This window comes from Echeneis naucrates, chromosome 21 (genome assembly GCF_900963305.1).
Source record: "Echeneis naucrates chromosome 21, fEcheNa1.1, whole genome shotgun sequence".
Taxonomy (NCBI): domain Eukaryota; kingdom Metazoa; phylum Chordata; class Actinopteri; order Carangiformes; family Echeneidae; genus Echeneis; species Echeneis naucrates.
Window position 1 is genome coordinate 2,070,234 of NC_042531.1, and position 16,144 is coordinate 2,086,377.

Sequence of the window (16,144 nt, forward strand, 5' to 3'; positions counted from 1 at the left end):
CCAATTTATTCTCATTTTATTTTATTGATTTTTGCTGGATGATGCTTTTTTTTTTGTGACGTTATAAATTCTGCTGATATTAAAATTGTCCCAGTTTTCTTAAAGCAGCTTTTCATATCGAAGCCTGACCTCTGCTGGCCTGAGTCTGTCTGTGTTCTGCTGCTGCATCTGATCACATCTGAGCACCAAACAGTCTGAAGTACATGAAGTCAGCAAGCTGCACTTCATAAGAATACTGATGTAATAATAATTTTAAAAAAAAGTAGAATTGGAAAAAAAATATATAAAAAAAGAAATTAAGTAAACATTCCCATTCTGTCTCAATGAAAACAATAAAAAATCTAGAACCTATAAAATGTAAAATAAATAAATACATTCTATGTGTTGTACAAATGTGTTCAGTTATTTGATCTTTTCAAGATAACTAATTAATTTCTAAATAAATGGATATATTGTGCTATTCATTGATTTGGATCTTTATAACTGAAGAAAGCTAAAAATAAAAAAAGACTGAAAACAAAAACATCTTATTCCATAAAATGTAGTTACTTTTTTGTTAAAGGTGATTTATTGACTCGAGGCCAAATAGCAGAAATGTGTCTGACTGGTTTTAAAACGAGCTGAAGATTAAAGCGTAATTTACTGGATTGTTGAGTCAGACTACTTTCAGTCAGGTATTCCTGATTAATGATCAGGACATTATCTTTTCATTCGAAGAGACAACGATGAAAACTTGCTGCAGAGCATCCCAGAGTGCAACAATCAGGCAGGTGGCAGGAGGAAGGAAGAGGAGGCGATACGAGCTGCAGCTGTAAACCACAGTCTTTGTTTTCTGCCTCACTGAGCCGGTGACAAAATGTCACTGCCGCCTAAACAAGGACTTTTTACCTTTTTCATTGGTATTCATATGAAAATAACTCACAGTTAAAACCTCAACCACAACTTTAACTGACCTCAAATGTTCAGTTACAAAAAGATTTCCATGTCACACGCCACCAAAGGTCACGTTCCAGACAGAGAGGCTTCAAAAGGCCTCAATCTGGAAGTTCAGTCTGTTGAAACGGGACGTCCCCCGTCTGCTGGCTTAAAGCTGATGGGAATTACGAGTTTTCCTCGTAATTGCTTTCTGTTCATTGATATTTCCGGTCTGATGCGTGCATGCCGGGGTCTGTGGCTCCAACTCGACCTCTGCTGCTCTCTTTTCACCAGCAGGATCAAAATTCAACAAATTCAAACATCAGAGTGAGTCGGTTTCATGAAAAGGGGATATGAAAGAGAGGTTTTACTCTCAGTCTCACACAGAGAGGAAGAGGGGTTGAAACTTTGGGGTCTCGCGTGGTTGTGGTCTGCTGTGGGCTGAAACCACAACCGACAATACAAAGAAGCAGCAGAAGGCACTTTCAGTGTGATTCAATGAATCTATGAAATAACATCGTCACTTCACTGTAACAGTGTCAGTGCTTCTAAACAAAACTTTCACTAACATTAGACATCTTCCTCTGATGATAATAATAATAATAATAATAAAAACAGCTGACAGCAGATGAAGCCTCAGGGATGTTTTTCTCTCTGATGTCTTGGGAGGCAAAACTTTTGAGTTTCTCCATGAATTCAGAAGTGAAACATCACAGGCTATAAAACCTTTATGTCTCCAAAACATGTGAAGTGTGATTATTTTTTTCTGACTTTAAACATCAGAACACCTGAGTGTCGTCTGCATAGCAGTTAATAACTCTACGGCTAACTTTTGTGTTGTGAACTTAAACAACCTGGAGTCAAAGTGTGATTTATACCGGCGGTTTGAAAATCTTGTGATTGATGATGTCGTTTAACTATTCCCCTAAAAATGAATTTTATATCCAGAGTTAGCAGGCTTTTTGAACGCGACATTATACGTAATTCTATTATTTAAACCATCTAAGACAAGAGCGGAGACTGTGTGAAGGTGAGGCCTCCTTCATTTTAAATGTTTATTTGTCCTTGTTCTTTGTTGAATGTTTGTTATGTTCTGTCTATCTATTTTTGTTCATCTCATTCCTTGTGTGTTCACATACTTGGCCAATAAAGCTGATTCTGACTCTGATTCAGATTCAGATTAGTTACTCACACTCCGTCACATCTGGAGCCAGTTTGTGTTCAAACTGAACCTGCACACCTGAACATGTGGGGAGAATGTTTCTGTGGTGTAGTTACTGTTAATGTGTGTATGTTTAAGTTCAGAGGGAGTAACATGTCAGCATGTGTGTGAACATGCGTGCAGGCTTATCGCTCCCCATCGGTGCTTGTGCAAGTGTGTCAACATTGCATAAAACATGGTTTCACGACTGCACACAGGAAGTGTTCCAAACGCACAGAGTCACTCTTGCTTCTTCTGTGTCAATGAACGGCGCAGATTGGGCGGCAGGTGGAGAGGAAGCAGCAGCCGATCAGGAGGACAAAATGATCCTGTGGTTGCTGATGGCGTGTTTGGGCAACGCAGAGGCCGCGGGCTGTCCAGGTAAGAAGAGCCGACTCCATGTGTGCTCAGAGGAAACCATGGCTGTCTCTTTGTCCCTTTTAAGCATCACCATGACTTTCAGAATGACTGCAGGAGCTTTCGTGTGCTCGTGTCGTGTCAGGAAAAAGTGTCTCAGTGACCTTACAGGCTTCCTTGCTTTCATATTTCCTCTCTTCAATGTCAGGTGATTTTCTGCAGATCTTGAGGATTCAGATTTAGCTTTTTTTGATTTCTCTGTCCCCCTTTCAGTCCACACATCATTCGTTTGGCTTTTCACCGATCCACTGATATTTACAATTATTGTAGTTGTTCTGTCCATTGGGACAAACAAGGATGCAGATCAACAAATAAGCAAACAATCAGTATCTGGTATATCTCTTTAATAGTTTAATACAATAACTGTGGTATCCAGATTTAATCTAACTTGTAATATCAGAACAGGAAGCGGAGCCACAATTTGATTCTTTCTTTCACAATCAGATAAAAACTATCAAAGGGAGCTCTTGATCCTGAAGGTTTCTGATACTTTACTTGAGTAAAAAGTGTCAAACAAAAAACTTTAACAAGTATTAGACACCTTTGTCTGATAATAAAAATAATAATAATAATAATAATAATAAAACCAGCTGACAGCAGATGAAGACTGAGGGAAGTCAGGTCAGTTCTAAAAATAACCCTCCAACCAATCCCAGCACAAAAAAATCCCCTCGTGCGATTAGACCTTTTTCTCTCTGACGTCTTTTGAGTTTCTCCATGAATTCAGAAGTGAAACATCACAGGTTATAAAACCTTTATGTCTCCAAAACGTGGAGTTTGACGGGCTGATTAGTTTTTACTGACTTTAAACATCAGAACACCTGAGTGTCGTCTGCGTAGCAGTTAATAACTCCACGGCTAACTTTGTGTTGTGAACTTAAACAACCTGGAGTCAAAGTGTGATTTATACCTGCCTGGTGTGGTTCTGTCCTGCTGCAGCTCCTGGTTTAAAATCTTGTGATTGATGACGTCGTTTAACTATTGAGTAAAAAGTGTCAGGATGCAAGAAAGTGTAAGAAAAGAAAAAAGGCACACTGAGGTTGTTAGATAACACAATCAATGCTGATCCCCTCTGACTGATAGCCTGCTGTACTGTTTTTTAATTATTGATGTAAGTATGTGAAAAGTGTCATTTTACTTTTTAACTGCTGTTTAAATATTAAACTTCTTCACATGCTGAAATCTGTCAACCAGCATACAAATAAAGCTCTCAAATATGTGTTTAGTAAAAAATAGATCAACAACACAATAATGTATGCAACAGCTACAGTACGCAGCTTCGTTGCTGGTTAGTGGTTTGGCGTTTCCTCTTGTTTAGATGAAGATGTTGGTGAGTTGCGAATGTGTTCTCATATTTAAATGGAGAAAAAGAAACACAACAACTTCGGCTTCAGTTTTCAAATATACAGAATAAATGTTGTATGGATAAAAAAAAAACTTCATTATTTGTTCGTTTTGTTTGTAAGAAAATAGGAAAACTAATTCAGACTCCAGCGTTTAACAGCTTGTGAAACCACAAAAAATTGTATCAAATCTCACATCACATCATTCCTCTAAAAGGAAGTGAGACAACTCCAGAAAGGATTCAACAAACCGTCAGTTGTGTTGCTCAGCTGTCACAGTTCAGCGTTCGTTTATTTGTTTATTGAAGCTCACAGTAGACACACTTAACTTTTGATGTGATGAGGTTTTAATTATGTGTTGTGTATTCTGTCAGTCCAGCAGACCATCTCGGTGACAAAACTCAGTAAAATCAGCGTCTCCTGTCCGTCTGTCAAGTCCGACGACCTGAAGCTTAACTTCCAGCTGCTCTTCAACGAGAGCTGCATCAAACACATTCATCTGGATAAGGTCGGTGCATCAGTGTGTGTTTGTGTGTTACAAAACTTTGTTGTTGCTTGAGAAATGTGTGTGTGTGTCGTTTTTTTATTTGCCATGTTGCTGGTTGCTTGGTGGGCTCCTGCAGGGTGCCGCCGCTGCATGCAACCGCAGCTGTTCCACACTTCGCTTCACTACTGTACGTTTTCACGTGGTTGTTCAGTCCGTCTGACCTCAAGTGAAGCCACAGTATCTCAATTCTGCTGCAGCACAACGCTGCACACACATTTCATGAATGCGTGGGTTTTTTTTGATTGTGTGTGTGAAGAGTTGTGCAGATTTTTTTTAGGCCTGTGGGCCAAGCGTGCAGTGGCTGTCCAATAGATGGCAGCACAAACCGGCATTTCAGCCTCCAACATGGCTGCAGATGTGAAGTCCTTCTTCCATCCTCCACCTGACATCACAGTCAGTTATGTTCAACAAAGCAGTTTGCAGCAGAGGCAGGTTTATTAGACTGGATTTCATAGGAGGGAGTCATCCAGGATGTGGTTGATACACTGAGCGGCACGCACACATTTTTCGGTTTTGTTAGGTCAAACACGCTCAACACTTAATGATCGTTACTATTACACAAGCCCTGCCTTTTGCTGTACAGAGATTATAATCAGACTGACCTTTGTGAACTTCACTGCAATCATGAATTTCTTAAAAATTCAATCTGCGTGATATAAATCCTTACCTATGGTATATAGGTTAGGATTTATATCACGCTTTAGAGTCCTTTACAAATATAACCGAGCAGCCGTTGGTGAACGAACGCCATCTTGTCACGTTGATGTAAAGACAGATTTCTTTAAGGTGTTAGGATGATGAGCTCAGAGTGGGCGGCTGTACTCCATAATTTCATCGTATGTTGTCTCTTTTCCTTTGTGTAGGAGATAAATCCTCCAGGGTGTTTGTTTAGCGGTCAGTTTGAGGTCACTGCTACCAACAGTGGAGTGTATGTCTGCAGGAGGGAGGTGATCTATCCTCCGCCATTTATTACAGACTGCCACACCACTCAGGTCCAAGTGGACGGTAATTACAAGACCAAAAACTCACTAATACGGTCAATTATATTTCATTTTTTGTATCATTAGAAGATGTAATGCAGGGAAATATATCAATTCCTATTCATAGAACAGCAGCCTTTGTCATCAGACAAATCCAATCAGAGCTGTCCGGACGGGTCTCCATTCATCCCTGGGATGGTCATGTGGGCGGGCTGTAGCCTTTTATTGGTCTACAGCCTGTCAATCACCTGCATTGCCATCATTATATGGGTAAGATTGAAAACGAGGAGTGATTTTGTCAGTCAAAAAAAAAAAAAAAGACAAATCCTGCAAAAGTATTTGTGACACAAAGCTGTTCCCTCTTTTTCCCTCTGTTTCCTGTATTCATCAGAGGAAGCTGAGGAGAGACGACAAAGACACAAATGTGTACGCCAACACTAGACCTGGTGAGCACAGGAAACTACAGAAGAAGAGTTACTGAGTTAGGAGTCACTTAAACGATAATTATCTGTACTTTTGTTCTACTTTTACTTTTGTCACGCCAAACCGAAATACTTCACACATTAGGCAACAGCATGTTGCAACAGAGAAACTGTTTTTAAATGTAAACCAACACAACCCACTCAAACAGCAAACGTCCAACAGTCAGACAGCGGTCAGTAACACCTTCAGCGCCTTTGAAGTTTAGCATTTGCCTCATTCAGAAAATGTGAAACAGATGAGCTGACCAAAGGTGGAGTCATGTCAGTCAGTCAGTCGGAGGAAATCTGCTTCCTGACCACAGCGCTTCTGTCTGTGTTATGTCCAAGTGTCGAGGCCCCGTGACGTCAACCATCGAGTCACCAAGTGCCAGGGAAGTTGGAGCTGAGGAGGACTGATGGGTGGATCTGACCTGCCCATCACACAGGTCACAGCAAGTCGCCCCGCCCCTCCTTCCTGCTCCGTTTCCCCCTAAATGGAGCTTCATTCAAAAAGTGAACATCAAGTTGTATTTCAGACTGAGACCATAAACTCATCAGGAGGAGGAGGGACAGTTTCCCATAGACTTCAACACAACCTGACTTTCTTTTACACACCAGTGGAGTTGACCCCTGGTGGTCTATCAGTGAGAAAAGAGTCAGTGGTTATCAGTGTTTTACTGAGTTGTCTGATGTTAATTTGGTCTGAAGTAGGAAAAGAAGCATCAAAAAATGTTAGAAAATAAATAATCCTGTCTGCTGTCTTAGTTTATTTCATCTGACTGAGCTGAGTACACAAATATTTGAATATCTTATTTTGAATGATTTATATATTAAGATCTTCATCAACTTTTTCATAAGATCATGGTTTTACTCTGACTTCAGTAGTTTCCATATTAATGTGAATTTCTTCTTTTTTGTGAATGTTGTGAATGTAATTTTCTCTCACATTGAGTCAAATCTCATCCTGAACGGGTCAGAACCGTCTCATGTGTGAGGAACATTATTTAGAAATTACTAAATGGAAAACACAAGTTGCCAGCACAATAATAAATGAGCTGAAATAAGTCAAATGAGCAGCTCTCATGGCTTCGCAGGAAATGAACAGAACGAAAACTGCTGATCAAAGCCAAAACTCGACCACATCCCAAAAGACAAAGATTTAAAATCGTCTTTTTCCAACTGTTACCCTTTTCTGATGTAAATGAGTCTAATATTTGCAATAAATCCGCATTTGGACCTGTAATCAGGTTTGGCAGACTACATATTTGAACTCAGTTTAATTAGTTTTGTAGCTTTGGGTTTGAGTTCGTCTTGGTTTGTGTGGAATTTACAGGTTCTCCAGTTTTCTCCTATAATTCAAATCCAAATTAACTGTTCAGGACAACTGAGGACTCCATACACAGAATAATACGCAACTTCTTCTTCCCACATTGAGGACACAGAGACCGCTCGTGAAAATGTTCATGTCAGTTTTTTGTCACAGGTTTTTATGTGAAAGCAGAAAGTTTTTACTTTCTGAGATTAAAGCAAAAATTTAAAGTTTCACACTTTTCAGTTTCCAAAGTTTTCTTGATCTCAGTTGAGTATATGTTGAACGTGGATGTTGATTCATTTTTCTATAATAATAATAATAATACATTTTATTTGGATAGCGCTTTTCAACAGAACTCAGGCGCTTTACAGACAAGAAGAGTGCGAAATGGACAAAAAGTGCTCAAATACAAAAGTTGGTGAAATAAGAATAACACACAATTGACATCACATTTAGAATAGCAGTGAGAGTTTAAGGGGGAAGCAGGAATCAGACGGGATGGATCAAATACAGAGCAGATCAGGTGTGTTTCGAGTTGAGTCTTGAAGGAGGTGAAGTCGGTGCGGTTGATAAGTTTCATTATTTTGAAGTCGCAGTGGGATACAGTGAATACTTTATCCAGACATCTGTACTTTCCTACACAGGCATCTTGGGCAAATCCCTTTCTCGACCTGAGTCTTATCTCATCTCCTTTCTGTGCTTATTCCCCTCTGGAGTGCCCCTGGGAGCAGTACTGGGACCCCTCATCTGTACAATATACACCACTTCCTGCCTTTAACAGCCTTTTTCAGGGACATATTAAGTTGTCACAGCCAGAAAGTCATCAGCTTCACTTAGTTATAAATCCCCAAAGTCTCAGTCTTAATATCACATTCGGTTGCATGCTGTGCAAAGTGCACCGACTTTATCTACGTTAGATGAACTTTCCACACGATGCATGAAATCTCAATTGGTGCTGATGATAATTTTTCACATTCTTCTAAACCAGAGTGAAACAATGATGGCAGCAGAAATAAACCACTGTTTTCCGTGTGACTGAAGACTGAAGTGCTGACTGTAACTTCAGTCAGCTCTGTGCGATTGGGGCTTAACCCTGCAGAGTGTTTCCAGGCAAAACAGACACAGATGTGACGTCAGCAGAATCTCACAACATCAGCACTTTCGGTGTGGTCGAGGAATAAAATAATAAGTTATTTTGCGCTTTTGGCAGCCTCTTTATTGATTAGTCAATTAATTGAGTTTCATTGACGTTTCTGAATCCCCCCAAAGTCGATGAACTGATTGAAACTGGAGTTCGGAATTTGAGATCTGATTGCATCACACTCGGAATTTCAAAATAAAAAAAGTGCAAAGTTCAAGGTTAGATAGATCTGAGGCTGTTCCGGTGCCAAAATCCACATTCCTTTTGGTTAGTTAACGAAGAAGGAAGTGGAATGAAAATACGATGCAGCTCTCTCTTAAAGGTAATGATGGCGTCTGGCATCTGGCAACGTTCTCCGTGACTGAATCTGCTTACATTTCTCTACTTTTGTTTGCTCAGATGTTTTCAATGTCCACTGATGCAGACGACACCTCATTTGTGTGAAACGAATCTTCCATTCCCATAATTCTCATGAGACGGTGAAATCATTGAAGGAATCCTCCTTTATTCAGGTTTTGTTTTACAGCAACATTTTTGTTTAATCTCGAACAATCGTGAAAACTCAGCCATCGTCTTCAGATGCAGGCTTTAAAGACACTGCGATCAAAATCTTGTAGGGAAAATTCAGTGGAAGATTAACTAAATATGAACGCTGCAAAAGTTTCCACATGAAGAAGTTTCAGTTGAGAATTTTTTTTCCCCACAACAGTAGTTGGCCAGCAGATTTAATAGATTTCACTTCATTTGACTTTGAATCAACTGACTGAAACGAACCAAAGGACAAAAAAAAAAGGACATGGCCAGAAATATTTTGTAGGATTGTTTTTGTTTTGTTGCGTCTTTGTCGCAGTTTGAGATCAACTTTTTTAGCTTTTGTGCATCTTCTTCTTTCTTTTTTTTTTTTTAACTCGGGCTAAACTAATTTGATAAAAACCACTCAGCTTCCATGCAGAACCACAACAGTTTAAAACCGTCGCCTGTCTTTACCGGCAAAACACCATCGTCATTTCCTGTGCTGTGGCGCACAGTTTCCATCCCTGCTGGCAGCTCGACTATAAAGGTGAGTTTCACTGTTTTTGCTGTGTTTTGAAGAAAATTCTTTTCTGCGTGAGCGTCTGTGCATTCATTCATTCTGTGCTGGATACTGCAGGATGTTCCTGACACACTGTGTGATGGAGTGGACTGTGTTGTCGGTCCTCAGCCTCAGCCTGCCTGTGTGGAGTGGTGAGTGGAAACACTTTTACTGCTGATGGTCATTTTTGGGTCACACTTTGATTTTATTATTTTGACACGGTCCAGATTTAGCACTCAGTAGTTGATGGAGGATGGAAACTTGAATCCTGACTTTCCTCAGACAGGACGGATCAGTACATCAGGTTGTGTTAGTAAGTAAAATGGCTTTCACAACATTAGTTAGTCTGAGCTTAAAACCAAACTTTATACAGACACACAAAAGACTAATGAAACGTGACGACTGGGATTATTTTTCACATTTCACATAAAAAATACTCATCTGTGGTGGTGGAGTGGGCCATTTATAGATTCATTTGTATAACTTATTTTTGGTGAGTAAGGCTCAGGGGGAAATGATAGATTCTGACACTGAATAAAACACTTTTTCCAACTTCTTATTTTCAGTTGAAATTCTCTTATTTACATTTTCCACTGTCTTACTTTCAGTTTAAATTCTGTTATTTTCAGGCTGAATATTTTGGTGGATGGGTGGGACCAATGACAGTTAGCTAAGCTTAGCACAAAGACTACCTAAAGAATAGCTCAGTTTCACCGTGAAGCAGTATATATCATTTATGTTCTCATACTTACAGAAACCAGGCTAAAAAAACCAAGCTAGCTATTTCCCAATCGGTTTCCAATCTTTATGCTAAGCTAAGCTAGCAGGCTCCTAGCTGTAATATCCTCACTGCACAGGTGAATGAGTGCTATCGATGTTTTTCATCTTCATTGATGAACAAGAAAGATATTTTTTTTTCAATCACTGCTGAAGAAACTGGATGTCAAGGGTGGATGAGACTTTTCTGACTACAAAACATAAAAAAGCAGCATCTCTCAAGAGTGAAGGAGGAAAACTAAACCCCCCCAATCACTCTTTCACTGACACAAAGGAGTGTTCAGCTCTAATGTTTTTAAGATGGTGGTTTTATGTCCGTTATGCTGCTACCTTCTGTCTTCGCTTGATGGTGCAGCAGAAGTGGAACATGTTTTCTGAGACAACAATCAGCCTGCATTAAGGGATCTCCAGCCGTTATTTGGCGTCGGGGGCGTGTGTGAATGCCACAGCTTCTCTGCAGGATCAGGACGTCTTCAGAGCTGAAGCCAAAATTTTTTATCTCCGTGTGGGTGTGAAGGCTCTGTCAGAGCAGCACCGAGAGGTCAAATGAATCATGTCTGCAGCTGAGTAATTTGGAAAGTAAAAAAATAAATATAATAATGAAAAAAGTGTCATTGATATGATGCAGTCATTGACATTTTTGCTGTCAATGAACATTTTCCACTGCGCACCAGAAACTGTAACATCAAAGGAGTAAAGTCTTCGAAGGTGCATGAGTTTGGTTTCATCAAAACACGGATGAACAATCTGTGTTTTTAGGTCATTTGAATTAAAAATTTTCTGTAATTTCTCTGCCATCTAAACAAAGTGACTGCAGCAAAAAGCTTAAAATACATTGACGTCTCCTACAGTTCATCACACAAACACCAAATCATGGATAATCACAGACCCTGCAAACACAAAAGGAGTCATTCTTCGTCTAAAGCTTCAACTTGAAAACTAAAAATGTTCCCCATAAACACCAGAGGAAACTGGCTGATGAGATTTTTCTCAGTATTGTAAATGATTTCTTCTTTCCCTGCCTCTCTCTTTTGCCTTTTTTCTAATCCAAGAAAATAATCAGACTTTCGTCATCATTGTTGGTCTTTCTCATCCCTCAGCGGTGAAGGTGATCCAGCCGTACTCTGTGACGGCCGTCGACGGTGCAGCAAAACTCCAGTGCTTCATTCAGCCCCAACCCCTCTTCCACCAGATCCAGCTGTCCAACGGCCACAGCTCCCAGTACCCGTACCCGGACCCCAAAAAGGTCAGAGTGTCTCTGCTGAGAGGCCTCCACAGCAGCCAGGAGCTGTGCTTGTCCACCCTCAACATTCCCGAGCTCGCAGACACCGACCGGAAGAACAGCCAACAGGTCTGTCTGCAATATGGAAATGTCCAAAAGTGCCAGAAACAAAGCATTGTGGTGCTGCAGGGATGAATAATAATAACTTTATTTATGCGGCACATACAGAGGGGAAGAATGAAACTAAATAATGACAGTAAAAGGAAATCCCTGATTCTGTCTTTTCTTCAGGTAGATACATGGAACATCACAATCTTCATTTTAAAATACAAATATGTCAAATTCAGCTGATCTCATCAATTAGACAATATCTGTTATATCAATGTTGTTGGGTTTTTTTTTTTCTAGTAATTTCCCGGTTGAAACCATAATATTTTGATGCAAAAGATTTTATCTGCCAGCTTCTGACCATAAGAGGCAGATGACACGTGAAAACACAACTTTCATCAAAACTGAAATGATGTTGTGTGTTTTCCCTCAGAGGGACATTGTGTATCTGATTCCATTAGATTAACTCTTATGTGTAAATTTACAAGCTGAAAACAATGAAAAAAAAAAAACAGGTCATTTTTACATTATAACCCAGAATAATAGTTAGGTGATAACAGGCTGGTTGTTATGGTTACAAAAATAAACAATAATAAGATAAACAACTTGGTTATACTAATAAAATGATGATGGTGTTAGGCGCTTCCTCTGTTGTCATGGTTACAAAATCACCACACTTTGCACCTGTCATAGTTACTACAGCCACTAGATGTCACCTAGCAACAATACCTGACGGATGACCTGTCAGAGAATAACATATTGTTCCAAACATTCAATTAGGCGATTAAAATATGATTTTTAAATATGGCAGAGTAAAAAACAACAACAACCTTAAAGAGAACAAAACACACTGCTGTTGTTGTGTTGTTTTCATTTCTAAATTCTATTTTCTAATAATTTCTAAATCGATAAAAGTGCCTCAGAGGAACCACCGGCATGATGGAGGAGTGAAGGTTGACCAACTTTGTGTTTGTGTTGTGTTGTGTTGTGTTGTGTCTGCAGTGCTCTGCTGAACTGACTAAAGGTGCCGTGGAGCTGACAGTGTCAGGCCTGGAAGCCACAGACACAGATATCTATCGCTGTGGGATTGAGGTCTTGTACCCGCCGCCGTACCTGAAGTTCATAGGCAACGGCACTCTCGTTCACGTGTTAGGTGAGATAATCAAAGTGAACAATTACCCACAATGCACCTACCTCTGCCTGCCTTTGACTCTTTATTTCAACCTGACTTTTCTTCTGCCCACAGAGCGCTCTGAGTGTCCCGTTCAGGAGCATCACATGGTGACGGCGCACCACGGTGCCGAAGGAGAGGAGGAGGACGAGGATCAAGGCGAGGCTGACAGGAGGACAGAATCAGCCAGCACTCCTGTGGTTGTCCTGGTAACGCTGGTCATCATCGTCCTCATCATCATCATCTACCTTCAGGTCAGACAATTATCACTCTATCAAGTTATTCAAGTTGCTTTTATCTTTTGCTGTTTTCGAAAAGAGTCAGGACTGCGAGTGAGTGAAAAAGAGAGAGAGAGAGAGAGAGCGAGAGGGTGGAGGGCGTATTTAGTAGGTGTGAAACCAAATGATCTTCTGTGAATCAGAAATAAAAAAGCTCCACCCTGAAGCTAAAAGCCACATGGAGCTGCAGCCCTCAGAGTTAAAAATAGACACGCTTTGTGACTGGTCGGTGGAACGTGAGCGCGTGTTGGTGAAACACCTCCACTTTCTCCTCCAAACGTGGTTTATCTTGGTGTGAGTAAAAAATCAAACAAACAAGATGGCCGACAGACAAATTAAACACTAGAGGCTCCAAAACTGCAGTTTATAAACTATCATTGTGAACTGAATATTAACTTGTACACAAATAAACTGGCCTCCTGGCTGAATGCTAAATGCTCCGGTGTGTTATATCTAATAAAAGTCTTTAGAGAATCATTTTATTTACTTTTTTCTTCTGTTCACAGACTCGCCAGTATCAACAGGTGAGGAGGAGGGAACTCATCAGATCGGTGCCCGGCGGCCCTTACAAGGTGGATGCTGTTGCAATTTCTTGTGACAACAGTATATAAAAAAACAAAAACAAAACAACACAACAATGCAGAGTCCTCTCAGCACTGAATACCGTGTATTTAAGTACTGGCCATTTATTAAATATCAGCCTGTTCTGATTGAGGTTCTTCTTTTGTTATAGAAGGACGCCAAAATGACATTTTGGTGTTTGTGCATATTTTATGTTTACGTTGTTGTAAACTCAAATGACATAAAAAAAAGAAGCTGGAGCTTGTAAATTGTTTCCACTGAGTTCAGTTGCTGCTGGGAAGACTTGATGTTCGATGTTTCTGTTGACTAAATGTTCAAGCTGAGGAAATGCAATGCTTTGGATCATTAAAGTGAATTTATTCACCTGTGAGCATATTGATAGTTGCTGTATATTTTATATATCCATGATGGATAATTCATTTAAGTAAAGTTTCTTAACTTCAAATTATTCTTGAGTCTTTTTTTTTCTCTCAAGGATTGTGGATAAATCGACTTCCCACATCAGAGATGGATGATAAAAATCCCAAACTCTGTTTTATTGTTTCCTTGTTTTCACATTTCCACAAAGAAATAATTACTATGCATGGAGCTAAATCTAAATAAAAATTGAAACACAAAAAAAAGGTTCAAAAAAGTTTCAGGGTTTAATCCAAAGTTTTATACAACAAAATTCAACAGCAGAGGATGAATCATATGAGTTACGGGGGCCTAAAGCAGACACACACAGTACCATAGCTGCGATGAATCAGAGAAAATGAAAAGGTTTTCATTTTTCAGAAAAAAACGCCTGAGAGCTGGATCTGATTCCAAAAACAGCCAGAGATATCTGAGTGAACAGGTCAGAAACAGGAAGCCTGGAAACTGAAGAAGGTAAAGACTGAAAACTAGCAAAAGGCTTGATTTTGCACTCACCCATTAAGACTGCTGCGCTGTTTTACTTCTTACTTACTCACACTAATTCATAGCAACTTGTCCGAGCGTGCTTACAGCCGAAACAAGCAGCCAGTTTCGTCATAACTGGTGCACCACATCCTGAGATAAGTCAAATAAACAAAGACCTAAAGTCTTGCTGTGTTTTTCATCTGATAAAACTTGACCCAGATAAATGTTGCTGATGTGATCAGTTTCTGTCCATGTCTCCGGCTGTCTCAAGTTTTCACAGCTTATTTCAAGCATGTCAGTCTCAATGTCGGTGCAGTTAGAAGAAAGGCATGATTTTATACGGCCTTGCCTGAAATTTGGAGTTTTTATTACTTCATGTGAGGCATGTGTGAATTTTGCTGGGGCTTCGACGCCGCTGTTCAAAATCAACGGAACAGGTGGAATTATTGGATGGTCCATCTGATTTCTTCTCACAGAGGCATTCAGCCATCAGATAAATCCTGCTTCTCATCAGCTTCACCATAAAGTGGCTGTATATGCAGTTTATAGTCAGTCCAGGGTCCACAGGATCTAACAGATGTGGCTGGAGGGAGCGGGCTGATCCACACCAACTTCAGATACAGCTGAGCGTTGAAAGTGTGACCTGATTATTTGGGAAAGTATCCGCGACCACCAAAGTTCTTATGGATCATCTGCGATGAACATAAACTTTTGTGATAATTCCTGAAACATTTCATGCAAAACAACACAATTTAAAGGACGTCGCTGTGAGAAATTCTACAAAACTTTAAGAAAACAACACGATTCTGCCGTGAGATTGAAGTTTATTTAGTTTTTGGCTGCTGAGGCGTCACTGTTCTGCCTCAAATGTTGCTTCCAATTGTCATCATTCTGTTGACATATTAAAAATATTTTTCCAGATCCCATCTTTCACAGACTCAGCAATGACAGAGCAGGCTGGGATTGGCTGATTGTGTTTGTGGTTTGTATCAAAACTTCACTGAGACATACAACCTGAAAAACAGGATGTGGGCTCACACCGCTGACTCCGAAGTTCCAAACAATCAAAGGCTTGTCGAGGTAAAATGGACAAATGAAATACTGCTTGCAAAAATGTTTCATTTGACTCATTTTCTTCTTCTTTATTTGAGTATTTTAACATTTTATTATTATTATTATTAAGTATTTATTGGACCTGATGATAAGATGTTCCTTTATTCGTCCCATAGTGGGGAAATTTACAGTATTACAGCAGCTAGAGGGCATCAGTAAAAAAGAAACAGAATTAGACAAAAAAACCTGCAGCGGAGGCCCACGGGGGGTGTTAGGCTGAAGGTGGGCCACTCAGTCCTGGGCGGATGCCACAGTCCATCTGAGTGTTGTAGAACCTGTACGATGAGACAGACTTTAGAAGGTGTAGGACTTTATTTTAGGTTTTGGATCTTTGTTTGCATTGAATTAACTAGCTGTTGTTGCAGATTAGCTATAAAGGTCATTTATGTGAATTATTACTACCATTATTATTATTACGATGATGCTCAATAATTACTATTATCAGAGTTTAATCAGGTGGTTTTTCTTTTAAATTATCAGTCAAGTTTAGTCCAAACAGAAAAAATAACCTTCACTATTTTGTACAGCACAAGGTGATGATTTGGAGTAAAGTCCAAAACCAAAAACTGAGAATTATTTATTTATCGACCAAATACTTGCAGGTTTCAACTTGTTGTTTGCG

At 39.8% G+C, this 16,144-nt stretch overlaps 1 protein-coding gene across 1 annotated transcript; it reads left to right on the top strand.

Annotated features, from left to right (window-relative positions):
- Positions 1-6,766: 6,766 nt before the first annotated feature.
- cd28 (CD28 molecule) lies at positions 6,767-13,966 on the top strand. The gene is made up of 6 exons (XM_029529789.1): positions 6,767-9,377; positions 9,468-9,541; positions 11,267-11,517; positions 12,499-12,649; positions 12,743-12,921; positions 13,452-13,966. Exons 2-6 carry the CDS (start codon positions 9,469-9,471, stop codon positions 13,554-13,556), a joined length of 759 nt encoding a protein of 252 aa, XP_029385649.1. The 5' UTR covers positions 6,767-9,377; position 9,468; the 3' UTR covers positions 13,557-13,966.
- Positions 13,967-16,144: the final 2,178 nt, after the last annotated feature.